The sequence below is a fragment of the Mobula hypostoma genome, chromosome 7 (genome assembly GCF_963921235.1).
Source record: "Mobula hypostoma chromosome 7, sMobHyp1.1, whole genome shotgun sequence".
Taxonomy (NCBI): Eukaryota; Metazoa; Chordata; class Chondrichthyes; order Myliobatiformes; family Myliobatidae; genus Mobula; species Mobula hypostoma.
Window position 1 is genome coordinate 139,247,926 of NC_086103.1, and position 13,851 is coordinate 139,261,776.

The following is a 13,851-nucleotide window of genomic DNA, read 5'->3' on the forward strand; positions in this document are numbered from 1 at the left end:
TTATGCTCTGCGTCAAGCTATCAAAGGTCATGACAACAAACACGAGGAATTCTGCAGATGCTGGAAATTCAAGCAACACACATCAAAGTTGCTGGTGAACGCAGCGGGCCAGGCAGCATCTCTAGGAAGAGGTACAGTCGACGTTTCAGGCCGAGACCCTTCGTCCTGACGAAGGGTCTCGGCCTGAAACATCGACTGTACCTCTTCCTAGAGATGCTGCCTGGCCCGCTGCGTTCACCAGCAACTTTGATGTGTGTTGCAAAGATCATGACAAGCTTGGTTTTACCATGAAACCATGGCGAACCAAAAGGGTCAGACCAGTTACGCTCACAGATCTCGATTTTGCAGATGACGTAGTCCTGCTCTCTGACCAGATGGAGGAAATTGAGTGCAATAAAGCTTGACTTCACCTAAACGTTAAAAAGACAGAGTACATGGCGTTTAACTGCGACGAAGGTACTCTCAAGACCGTAGAGAATGATACCATTAAGAAAGTCTTTGACTACAAGTACCTCGGGTCAAGAATGATGAGTTCGGAGAAGGACATAAAGATATGGAAGGCGCTGGCGTGGAGGGCTATGAACGACATGAAGGAAATCTGGAAGTCGAACCTGACCAGAGGACTTAAAAAGAGGATTTTCATAGCATTCATAGAGTCCATTCTCATGTACGGATGCGAGATGTGGACACTCACCAAGACGATGTGAAAGTCTCTAGATGGTTGCTATACACGAATGCTCCAGATGGCTCTTGACGTGAGTTGGCAACAGCACATGATGAGCGTCGAGCTCTATAACAACTTACCGATGCTCCCGAGGTGAGAAGACTGCAACTAGCGGGGCACTGTCTACGCCACCCCGAGCTACCTGCCAGCCTAAGCACGGGAGGATGATCCCTGGGCGCCCTCCCAAGACTATGGTCAACATGTTCCTAGAAGATAGTGGCGCGGCTAATGTAGATGAACTGAACACCCTGATGAGGGAGAGGGAGAAGTGGAGAGTCCATCATCGTGCCCGAGGCCTGAGTCGACGTAGTAGTAGTATGGTGTGGGAAAATTTACAAAGTTGAGAAAAGACAAGGTATTAGCATAGTGTAGTTAACTGATCAGAATTCATCTGCAATGTACAAAGCATAAAAATATAATGAAGTAACTCCAATTTAGAATGGTGAAATGGTAAATAGACAAAATTGAAGACATCTGAATGCATGTTATAAAATGATATAATGCAACAAGTAGAAATAAAGCTATTAGGGACATCTAATTCTGAAGTGTCCATCTTTGGAAAGTATAGTTAACTTAGAAGCAATAGGGGATATAAAAAGGAAGAGGATAGTCCTTAAGTCAGTAGAGAAAATAGATCTTATCTCTAAAAATCAAAAATCAATTTTGAGTGGAGTCAGTAAACAATATATTGTTGAACACAAATGCATCTTATCTGTGGGAGAGAGCGCAAGAAGGAGAAAAATTGTTGAAACGTGCTTGAGGGTAATTAAAAGGAATTTAGTTAATTGTAAAACCAGGGTCTTAACATCCAGACAAAGGAAAATGGTAAGGTATGAAATCTGAGTTATGGTAGATGTATAGTGGAAGGAAATTACGTTGAAAGATGTGGCATTAAATGACCAAAGACTGTTATATAACAACATGTATGGGTGACTCCTGTATTCCTGGAAAGCGGTTTATGTTACAATTTTCTGTAACATGACCCCTCCCCCACTTTTCCCATTGAATTCTATGTTATAAGCAGAAACGTGTTCCTTCGAGGTACTTTTCTCTCATATTAGCCATATTATTGATGATGCAAAAGTGACCCACTACTATTGTTTAACAGATGAAAACAACGTTAGACGTGAGGAATGACAAGGCTAATGCAAAAAGAAACAGCAAATTTTATTAATTTTCAATTTTAGTTAACACTGTGGGCTAATAGGATTTGGATACATCTCCACATTGTTTGGGTTTGGCATTCACAACCAAGTCCCTCCTTTGCTATGCCTTCTCCAATCTGAGGGCATGTGAATAGACATGTCAGAGTGCAGTACTTTTTTCTGACATGCAAGGCTCATGGATTAGAAAATTTGGAATATCAGAGAAAGGGGTAGCATTTGATGATCAGGCATCAGCAGAGAAAGATAGTGTAGAAAGTGTCAAAAGGGATATTGGGTTACTGCACAATACAGATGGTGAGAGTGTAAGCGGAGTCAAAGCCTAGGTATTATTTTAAGAAGCTGGTCATGGTTACTGCAAGTCTCCACAATGCAGCATGTGTCAGAGAAAATGTTTATGTTGCCATAAAGAGCAGTAAACCTGACCCTTGTGAAAATTACAGAAATCCAACCAATAAATTGAGATGGGGAGGTATGTGGAATATGAGAATCTAGTGCAAAGCAAAATAGACAGTAAAATCTCGCATAGTTTAAAAAAAAAGAAAAATGAATAATAGCATTCAATAGGAGTCCCTTACAGAGGTGGGATAAATTAAAAAGAAATAGCAGAGAAAGTGAATTAATATTTTGCCTGTTTTCGCGCAAGTCAACACTATAAAGTAGAGATCTAGAATGAATGAGAAGCAGAAAGAGATCAGCATTAGACTTAAATAAAAACAGTACTGGAGAAATTAATGGAACTGAAAGCCAATCAAAATTCAAAGTTGAAAGTGCATGTACAGGTTTCCCCCGCCATCCGAAGGTAGAGCGTTCCTGTGAAACGGTTCGTAAGCCCGAATGTCGTAAAGCGAAGAAGCAATTACCATTTATTTATATGGGAAAATTTTGTGAGCGTTCGCAGACCCAAAAATAACCTACCAAATCATGCCAAATAACGCATAAAACCTAAAATAACAGTAACATATAGTAAAAGCAGGAATGATATGATAAATACACAGCCTATATAAAGTAGAAATACTTTTCCACAATCATTACTGAACTATTCTCCGGAGCGAAAATCTCACGCAAGCGCCGTCGGCAGAAAATCTCACTCAAGCGCTGTTGGCAAAAACACGCGCAAGTGCTCCCCAGTAACTTTTAAGCTATGAAGCTGCCAAATCCTAGCAAATAACACGTAAAAATACACAGCCGATATAAAGTAGAAATAATGTATGTACAGTGTAGTATCACTTACCGGAAATGGTTCAGCGCCGAGCACACTGATGATGGTGTGTTAGACTTAGTCGTCGGAGTTTGGGTGGTGCAGTGGCCCCCCACCCTCCAGGCCGCTGAGCGATACATTGCCGCGAAGAATGCAGGAGTCCAGCGGTAGCCTGGAGGTACACAGCACATCTTTAAGAAAAAAGCCGAAACAAACATGCTAATTAATTAGGTGCCGCCCGTAGTTGTCGGCCCAGATCAGTGCTGATTTCCGATTGCGTCATCTCTGATCTGGGCTGACAATTACGTGTCGGCGGCACCAAATTAATTAGCATGTTCATTTCAGCTTTTTACTTAAAGATGTGCTGTGTCCCTCCCGGCTACCGCTGCATTCTCCGCGAATTGGTTTCTGTCCGTGGCCTGGGGGTTGGGGTGGTGGGACACTGGGGTGTCATCTTGTCATCTGTTTCCATTAGAGCAGGCAGCTCATCTTCTCCTATGACTGCCCGCCTCGATGTCGAAGGCTGAGGTTCGTCGTCTGCTGTGGCTGATGTGGAAGGCTTGCTTGACTGCCGAGCCTCGTGTATTTTTCTATCACACAGTTCTTTAATAAGGACTCAAACCATCCTGCAAATATCCCCTAAACCGACGTACCCTTTCAAAATTAAAGTCGTACTTTATCATTACTCATTCGGTTTCGATTGTTATCCTTTTTTCTTCCAATTGCATCCACTCTCCATCTGTCAGTTCTTGGTGATGGGATGCCAAAACCTCTTCAACATCATCTTCATCAACTTCCACAAGCCAAACTCACGTTGTCCTTACTTCGTTCACCACGATCAAAACGCTTAATTATGTCTAGTTCTACCGTAAGTGTAACACCCTTACGAACTCTTTCAGGCTTTTCCGATACCATAGAACTCATCTTGCAAACAGCTGCTCACAGGCTCATGTTTAAGCAGTGCCGGCGAGAATCCGGGGGAAAGCGGCTGCTCGGGGAGCGCTGCCTTTTATCGCGCGCTGAATTTTTTTTCGTAACAGTGAAAACACCTTCTGAAAGCGAAAATAGGGTACTAATGTAGGTCTTTCGTAACAGTGAGGTTTCGTAAAGCGAAAGTTCAAAAAGCGGGGGACACCTGTATTAAAGTATATATATGTCTCCATCTGTGACCTTGAGATTAATGTTCTTGCAGGCATTTATGGGAAAATAAAGAGGTACAGTAGAATTTATGAAGAATGATACATAAAGACTAACAAACAACCAATGTGCAAAAGAAGTCAAATAAATAAAAATGATTATCTTCTTCCTAAGGTTCCAAACTTACATAGGTCTTGGAATGTGTTTACATTCCCATATTCCTCCCAATCTCATAACTACAGTTTCAAAGAATCATTAAGTGGTTGCTGCAGCACCGATGGAGGCTGTTTGGCTCATTTGAAGGCCCCAATAGAACCTTCTTCCATCTCATGGGCAGACAATGCATATCCGCATCTGACAAGGCTGCGTAAGCAAAGTTTTTTTAAAAACGCAAACAACAGGAATTCTGCAGATGCTGGAAATTCAAGCAACACACATCAAAGTTGCTGGTGAACGCAGCAGGCCAGGCAGCATCTCTAGGAAGAGGTACAGTTGACGTTTCAGGCCGAGACCCTGACGAAGGGTCTCGGCCTGAAACGTCGACTGTACCTCTTCCTAGAGATGCTGCCTGGCCTGCTGCGTTCACCAGCAACTTTGATGTGTGTTGTAAGCAAAGATTTTCTTCATATTTTCCTTAATCTCCTGCGAGGTTTCTGTCCTTGCCTTACAAAGCTGGAATTAACATATGCTATGATTGCTACATTATCTCTCTCAATTTTTGACAACATTGATCACATCATTCTGCGCTAATGTTTAGTTTATTCACCAGCTCTAGGCCCAAGACCTGTTTTGAGTATTCACGAAATGTTTGGAACAGAAATTAAGCTTACACTTTAGGATCCTATTTCTCAAAGTACGTGATTCATGATGTATTGTGTCCCTTTGGTATAAACAATCTACATGTTTATAGATTGGAAGAGTTGGGTTTGAAATATGAGTGTGAAGAAACAAACTTTTGAAGCATCATATCCCTCAGTCCATTCACAACATCACAATAGAAATATTCCCAATCTGGAGTTTATTTAACGATCTTTGTTTGCCACCTACTTCTGTTCCATTTCAGACACTGATGATACAAGTGAAAGAGGGCACAGCTTTTGAATCCAATGACCAGTTACGTCTGTCATTCTAATAAAATCTGTGCATTGTTTAGTACAATCAATTAAATAGTAGTTTAGTACCTTTGTATAGAACAGTATTACGGCTTCATCTATTCTGTTATCTTTATCTGTCTCTTTATCTTATTATTTAATGCTCTCCTCTCACTTCAAGGATTCTTTATCTTGTTATTTCATGCTCTGGTTATTTACTGCTATTCATTTATATCAATTGTCTTCTATGCTCTACTTGATCTTTCATTGATCCTGCTTTAGTTACTATTCCATAGATTTGCTGAGTATTCCCGCAGGAAAAAGAATCTCAAAGTTGCATGTGGTGACTTATATGTATAATAAAATTTACCTGTGAACTTTGAACAATGATATGACTATAAGGGTTTGCTCAGATGACAGTACTTGAAATGTTTTAGGCTAATTCACTAATGATTTTTGTTTAGGAGGACCTCGTTTGAAATGTCAAGAACTACTGAAGCACATCATGGACATTCTTCAGGATAAATTTAGCTGTGCTGCCTATGGTGCTGACTACAATAGTATTCTGCTGAAGGATGTTCTTTCAGTTTGGAAATACTGGTGTGAAATAACCCAGCAACAATGGTCAGGTATTATATCTAACAGTGAATATTTTTCTGTGATGGCTATAAATGTGCTTTGCTAATTTAGAATCATAATTCAGAAAACTACATTGGAAAGTGGTGATTATTTTGTCAAAAGTTGCTGCTGGTGTTGCATTTCCAAATTAGGTAAGTGCCTATAGTCCTGTAGCATTGTGACTCATCTCACCTTCAAGAACACTTTATGGAAGACCTGTAATCTGTTATTCCCACTTCCCTCAGTGTTTTCCTGTGGCTTCTGAATCAGATGCCCAAACACTATTAATTTGGTACTTTAGACCAGACCCATCTAAACTCAGAGCAACACACACAAATGCCGGAGGAAGTCAGGTCAGGCAGCATTTATGGAGAGGACTCACATCACAAACAACAGGATATTTCCATCCTTGTTTCATTTACCAGATGTGGGTGTCCATAATTTCCATTGAGAAGGTAGGAGTGAGCCATTACAGTCAAGGCATTCGCTTGCTGCTTTTGAGTAAAGATTAGAATGAAATCATACGTGACGTGGTGTACTTGGGATTCTCATGTGCCAGTGCCCTTGACCTTTCTGTTGATAAGAATTCTCAGATGAGATTGGAGTACATAAGTGAGCAACTACAGTACAATTTGCATAAGTGGAACTGTGTATAATTGCATCTGTTTTGTAATAAAGCAGTAATTTGTTCAGTGGTTGTTTCATTTGAGCTTCAGACATGAAATACTATGGTAATTTGTTGCATTGAATTAGCAGCTTGTGAAATGTACTGTGCATGGGATCTGCACAGCTCAAAGCTTTCTCTCTATATATAAAAAAATCAAAATGTCTTTTGAACATTCAGGTGAGTGAATTCTAGAGCCTTAAGCTTTTGTTTGAAACTTTCTCAACACATTATTTATAAAAAAATTTCCAAAACAGATCTCACAATAATCTGTGTTTGGAATCAAAGCTGGTACTCTGTAGGTTTAAAGAATTAACTGCTGAGCATTTTCCATTTTTCTAGATTTAATGACTTTATACTTCAAGATGTACCTAAGACCCTCAAAAGATACTAACCGGGTTCTTGTTGCCAGAATAATTAATACACTTGTGAGAGGATGTTGTTTCCAGTCAGAGAGCCTGACCTCCAAACTCTTCGAATTCTTTGCAAGGGCAATGCAGAATGCAAGGTATCATGATTGTATACTTTTCACATTTTACTGACAATTCTTTTAGCATCAGTTTAATATTATCTATTAATTGCACAGGTGATGCTATGATAAGCTTATTCACTTGTTAAATGTATACCAAACAACAATTTAGCCAGAATAGTACAGTTGACGTTTAGCCAGAATATTTGACTGTAGATCAAAAGGTCCCTGGTTCATATCTGGGCTCCCCTCTTATAAAAGTTTCGAGGGATATGGGCCAGAAGCAGTCAAGTGGGACTGGCTCAGGTCGGCAGCTTGATTGACCTGGATAGGTGGGGCTGAAGAACCTGTTTTCATTTATAAATCTATGACGTATTTGTACCAAGACCATGTAATAATGTTTGTCACATGGTTCCCATGAATTATTTTAAATTCTGATGGAAATAGTTTTCATAATACATTGTTAATATTCAAAATAAAGCTTTAAAGATGGCAAAATAATTGAAAAAATACATCATGCATAATAGCATGGTTAAATTTGTCCTCAGTTGTCTTTTCTATGTTCCAATGATTTCAACATTGATTTTATTTGAAGGAGTTTGGACAATATTTTGCCCAAAATGACAACTAATTAAATTTGGACAGTACTCTTGGTATACATTCCAATTTAAGTTAAAAGATGTATATTGACTAATGCAACACTAGCAACATTTTAATCTTTAATCTCCATAAACAGTAAGATAAAAAACAGAGGTACCAAACTTGAAGAAATACAAATAAGTCTTTTCCTTATCATTCTCAAAGATATTCAGAATGAGATTATTTAATCAGACGGTTTTGGCCGTTCACCTCCCTTTCTGGTATTCGACTTTTGGTAACAAGTTATTGTGTGAAGTGTTGTTGAATTTAATTTTCCCAGGGCTCAACTGTGGTTTCAATTGACCAAATAACTGCCGTGAAGTGTAAATTATTTTAATAGATGCAGAAGTAATTTTGCTAGCATATTTTAGTGATTGTTTCAATTTGTGTTTCTATAATACAGACAGGAACAAGTCTTTGCAGTCATTGAGCATATAATATCGGCTCTCAATGTCTTCCTCAACATGTGTATAGTGAATTGTCGTATACGTGTATGTAAACTTGGAGAGGACATTTTCCCAACACTACTATGCATTTGGACTCAGAAGCATCTCCAAGATTCCTTGAAGGAAGAAGTCATTGAATTTTTTCGATTACAGCTCCAAGCCCATCATCCAAAGGGGACAAAAGATCTGGAAAAAGGTACAGCCTAGTTGACTGAATTACCATTTATAATCTCATGGTTTTCTCACATTACACACAGTCTAGAAGAATATCCTCTTAAATTATTGATTTCAATTTAATATCACTGACAGCGCAGACATAGTTGATTATAAGCTGTCCTCTGCAACATACAGATAAATGAATTTTGACGTTACCAGTGGAGAACAAGTTAATATGTGTCTGTGAATGAATGGAGAAATGCATATGTTTAGTCAATATGCCTGTGACTGATTTCTGGAGAACTCTGTGTGTTTTTATAAGTTGGTACTCAATGTACTGTAGCTATTCCAGATTTTCAGGAAGACACCCTTATGAAATACTTTAAACATTTGTATAATGAACGTGTATATTTAATCTATGCAAAGTAATCTTTCAATGCCCAGATAATACACTATTACAATACAATAGCATCTTCTTCAATTACAGAGAGATGCAATTATGCATGGAAGATTTATTGCTCAGTATGTGGCAAGGATATTCCTTCCCTTGTATCATTTGTTTACAAAAGTTCTGATCTATTATCAGATGCATCATTTCTATGGCGGAGAAATATGCCCTTCATAGCATTCAAAGACTGATGTAAGAAACCATTTTTTTGCGGTAATATTAGATTTCATACTTAAGTAAATATAATTATGAGAGGCAAAGTTAGGATAGAAAGTGAAAATCTATTTGTCCCATGGTCAGGGGTGTCAAAAACAAAACTGCATGGGTTTAAGGTGAGAAGAGTGAATTTTATAAGTATTTAAGTATTTTTACACAAATAGTTGATATTGGGAATGCAAATAAAATGGTGGAATCAAATATGCTTACTATGTTTAAGAGGTATTTGTATAGTCAAACAGGCAAGGCTTAGATGGTTACAGTTCTAATGTGAGCAATTTGGATGGGAGTAGAGGGTCAAAAAAGTTGGCTTGAACATAATGGGCCAAAGGACTCATTCTGTGCCGTTGTCTCTAAGTTACTCTCTATATCAATTACATTACATAAACTAGAGAATAAACTTCAGAAATGAAGTTGAATCATGGATAAGGCAGACAATATTGAGATATGGTAACATTTACTTTTATTGCTTGCTATAACTTGCAAAAGTCAGTAAGCATATACACTCAGACCCCGCATAGCGCTGATTTGTTACAATGCATTTATTCACTTCTTTATTGAACTCCTAAAAAATGACAAAAATTCATTCAAAACAACACTAAAAATTTCTGAAGAGCAGCTGCCATTACAGTAAACGTTTTTGCTCCCTTGCCAATTTATTTCATTTTTTTTCACCCACAATGTCTAAAACAGCTTGCAGCTTCTAATGAGGGTAGTATATGTCTCAGAAAAGCATTAGCATGGATGTGAAACTACAAGTGATATGGCATTTGGAAACTAGTGAGCGTTACGTTGATGTTGGCACCTCTTCAAAATTTGCAGTGTTCATGGGTAATGACCCTGACTGGGAGCGAAGCAATAAGGCAAAGAGAGGTGTTCTTGACATGATTTCCTTCCTCTGAGAACTGCTTCATGAAAGGAAACATAAGAAAAGGCAGTCAATTCTCAATGCCTACTTGAAGAACCCAGAGTTAGAGGAGGACCCACAGCCTGGTCCCTCCTCTTGGATGTAACCAACACCCACTTCCCTCTGCTGCTGCTGCTGTGATGTGTTACTACTCCACTGATGTACAAGTCAGGCCTATTTGCGTGTTTGTCATTCCACGAATTACTGTGTATACATAAAGTAATATATCATATATCTAGGCTAATTTGCATAGCGCTCCACCTCCGAGGAGTGTATCCTCAGAGTTAAGCGGGGTCTGAGTGTATTTGTATGTTGGGAGAAAAAAAATGTTAAACTAAACAAAAGGTGAAAAGGATCTAATGCTTTCCAGGTATATGTGATGAATAAACTCTTTTCAGGCATCCAGCCAGGTCCAGATACTGATTATAACCGATGTTTCGATGCCAAACTCTGCCATTTTCATGTGGAAGCCTGATTGGATGAGGACTAACCAATCAGGAGGTAGCGACTATGGGGGTATAAATACCACTGGACTAGACATGCCTAGACATCATCCCTGATGAAGATGGCAGAGTGTGTCATCGAAATATCAGTTGTAATCGATACCTGTACCTGGCTGGAAGCCCGAGAAGAGTTTATTAAACAAAAGGTTTTACAAAAAAAAGCATGATGATGATGAAATACTGAAACAAAAACAGAAAATACTGTAAACAGTCAATAGGTCAGGCAGCATCTGAAAAAAGAGAAACAGAGTTAACATTTCAGCTCCCTGACCCTCCCTCAGAGCATTCTAACAATAGGTCTTGAACCTGAAATAAAAGACGTTACTATATGTATGTTTTCTTTAAATAAAAGAAACTTTAAACTACATAATTCTTATATATTTTAACAAAAAATGTCACTTCATTAGATCATGTGGGAGGAATGTTGCTTCATTACCCATTTTTTGGTGCACTTCAGTTCACTGCTCCGTTTCTAGGATGGGATTGGTTTAGTTAACGGAGTCACCGTAAAAATAGTTGAGGCTGGAAGGGACTGTGTACAGAGCAGCTGGAATGGAGGCCATGGATCCCAGAGGCTGTGCAGAGTGAGCTCAGAGACTCTTTAAGAGCAGCCAAGTTGGAGCCAGTGGCTCTGGAAGTAGGTTGGATGATCCAGCCTATCGCAGGACCTGAAATTGTTGGAGCTATAATTACACAATGCTGTAATTTCGGTAGGACCTTAATAGTCAAATATTTTAATTATCTCTGCTTCCTTTCACTCACTAAATTTGAACCCTTAGTTGCAAAAGTCAGTAACCTAAGCAGAAGAAAAATCATAAAATAGTTACCATGCTGTAATATAGCCATTATGTGTTTGTTTTAAACTTTTGAAACATGTATTTTGTGTTTGTGTACAATAGGTGCTTTTGCAGCTGACTGGTTAAATTGGCAGAACCTGCTTTATGCTCTCTATGAAGCAATTATCAGTGAAATGAGCCACATAGGAAGCAGAGGGAAGTACTCAGCAGGAGTGCGTCATGTTGCTGTCAAGGAGAACCTTGTCAATCTGGCTGCTGACATCTGTCATCAGGTATAGGAAAATAAATCTGAATAGTGTGAATGACACTTCCTCAGGTAAATAAATATTTTTTATGGAGAGAGACGTTGTTTGATAAAAGCTTCAAAAAGTCCTTGTTATATGTAGACTATATATTTGTTCGTATCACATTATGTTCAAAATGTTTAAGGATACACTGAAGGAAATAAATAACATTTTTGTCTGTTTCCTTTCTTTGATTTGCTTTCAGTTGTTTGATCGTGACTCAAAAGTGTTTGTGTCATCAGTAACAAACGTAGATACTGTGCAAAGCCCCTCCCATCAGGGGTCACTGAGCAAACGAAGACGTATTGAGTTGGGATGGGAAGTGATACGAGATTCTTTGCAGAAATCAGAGAATGATTTTGATATGATACCTTGGTATGTTTATTAATAAAACTAGAAATGTGATAAATATTAAATTTATTATTAATTTCCATGTTGAATGACACTAAATCCACAACAGCTTTCACTTCTCTTTCCCCATTTTTTCCATCAAGGTCTAAGGGCTGTCTCACCTACATTAGTAGATCATATCACCTCATACTAAACTTCCATTTAATCTTCTTTATAGTATCTACTGTTAATTTGAACAAAGGTGTCTAGATTAGATTGGAAATATCTTATTCAGTATGTTGAAGTTTGAGATAGAGTTAAAGATTTTGTTATATTCTAATCCACAAATAAACTGTACATCTCTGTGGTAGTGCTACTGTACATGCAAAATCTATAGTTCTTTATATCTTGTTTGCCTTTCAATTCTAACTAAACATTTTCCAAACCAGTTCACCTTTTCTCTTTCCCTTTTGTTGTAATTGTTTAATATTTTCCTGGTTCCTTAAGGTTATCATAGCTGGGTGGGGATAAGCTCTTACTACCTATTAAATGTTCCCAATGGTATGCGTTTCAAATAGCTTCTGGAAACCAAGTCCAAATCTTGGCCTTCGTGTATGGCTTAGTTACTAAGCCCAGCGGAACCATTCCTACTGACGAGAAGGGGCAAGTGCAGGTTACTGGTCCCTTAAAAACAGTCGCTTCAGGCAGAAGGGGCTCATCAGCTGTTGTTGGTAGCTCACCTAGGAGAATGAAAACTCTGATCTCAAGCCTCTGCTGCCTTGTGGCTATACTCACTCATATAAAAGGCTTCGGGAGTAAACCCTGACGAAAAATCCAGAGCTGGAGTCCCTATGTTCAGTTCAATGCTGACTGCAACTCCTGCAACAGCACTGGTGCCAACCTGTATCTCTGTCACTCCTTTGGATTCATTAGCATGGAGACAGGGAGCCTGTTGCATGGGCAATGGCTTGCTCTCCATATCGTGCTGCCCTGGCTTGCATGAGAGCCAGGATGCAACATCTATGATTGCCCCTGATCAGTGGAGGGCCTTCTAGTATTTTCCTAGAAAATATCTATAATGTCAACAAAGGAAAAGCGAACAGTTATGTAATATATACTGAGGCCCAACACTGATCATTTTTGTACTTGATTGAATATCCTGCTTTTTGACTTTGTCAGTGCTCCTTATCACACAGTGGTTCCAACAGGAATAGACAAGGAGAATAGAACCAGTGGAGAAGAGTGGACAATATATATACAATATAACAAAAATGATGTACTGTGTCATTTTTATACTGAAAATGGCCATAACATTTTTTTCTTATTCAACCACTCTTGAGTTACCCCTGGCAGAATAAAAATACCATTAGTGGTTTCTATTTGTATTTGTAAATGTAGACTTGATTTTTTAAAGATTATTTTCTTTTAAATTTTGAACTTTTAAAATTCTAAAACTTGGATTTCCAAATTGGAAATCTTACCCCAGAGCTTATGGGTGAGATCTTTATTAGGTACACAGGATCAATAATGACAAGATGGTTGTTGACTTCAGGAGGACACGGAGCGACCACTCTCCACTGAACATCGACGACTCCTCTGTAGAGATCGTTAAGAGCACCAAATTTAACATAGAACATAGAGTAGTATAGCACAGTACAGGCCCTTCAGCCCACATTGTTGTGCCGACCCTCAGACCCTGCCTCCCATATAACCCCCCCACCTTAAATTCCTCCATATACCTGTCTAGTAGTCTCTTAAATTTCACTACTGTATCTGCCTCCACCACTGACACAGGCAGTGTATTCCACGCACCAACCACTCTCTGAGTTAAAAACCTTCCTCTAATATCCCCCTTGAACTTCCCACCCCTTACCTTAAAGCCATGTCCCCTTGTATTGAGCAGTGGTGCCCTGGGGAAGAGGCGCTGGCTATCCACTCTATCTATTCCTCTTAATATCTTGCATACCTCTGTCATGTCTCCTCTCATCCTCCTTCTCTCCGAAGAGTAAAGCCCTAGTTCCCTTAATCTCTGATCATATTCCATACTTTCTAAACCAG

The 13,851-nt window shown here is 38.9% G+C and overlaps 1 protein-coding gene across 8 annotated transcripts in view; it reads left to right on the forward strand.

Annotated features, from left to right (window-relative positions):
• The window catches only part of atm (ATM serine/threonine kinase), a 191,765-nt gene that overhangs the window by 21,291 nt on the left and 156,623 nt on the right, over window positions 1–13,851 (forward strand). For all 8 annotated transcript variants that reach the window (XR_010018715.1, XR_010018716.1, XM_063054130.1 and 5 more), the window contains exons 5-9: window positions 5,781–5,945; window positions 6,941–7,106; window positions 8,110–8,348; window positions 11,282–11,451; window positions 11,669–11,838. Coding sequence is in view for 6 of the 8 variants with exons in the window: in XM_063054130.1 (XP_062910200.1) it covers window positions 5,781–5,945; window positions 6,941–7,106; window positions 8,110–8,348; window positions 11,282–11,451; window positions 11,669–11,838 (910 nt within the window). In the remaining 2 variants the exon portion in view is untranslated. The remainder of the gene's footprint in view (window positions 1–5,780; window positions 5,946–6,940; window positions 7,107–8,109; window positions 8,349–11,281; window positions 11,452–11,668; window positions 11,839–13,851) is intronic.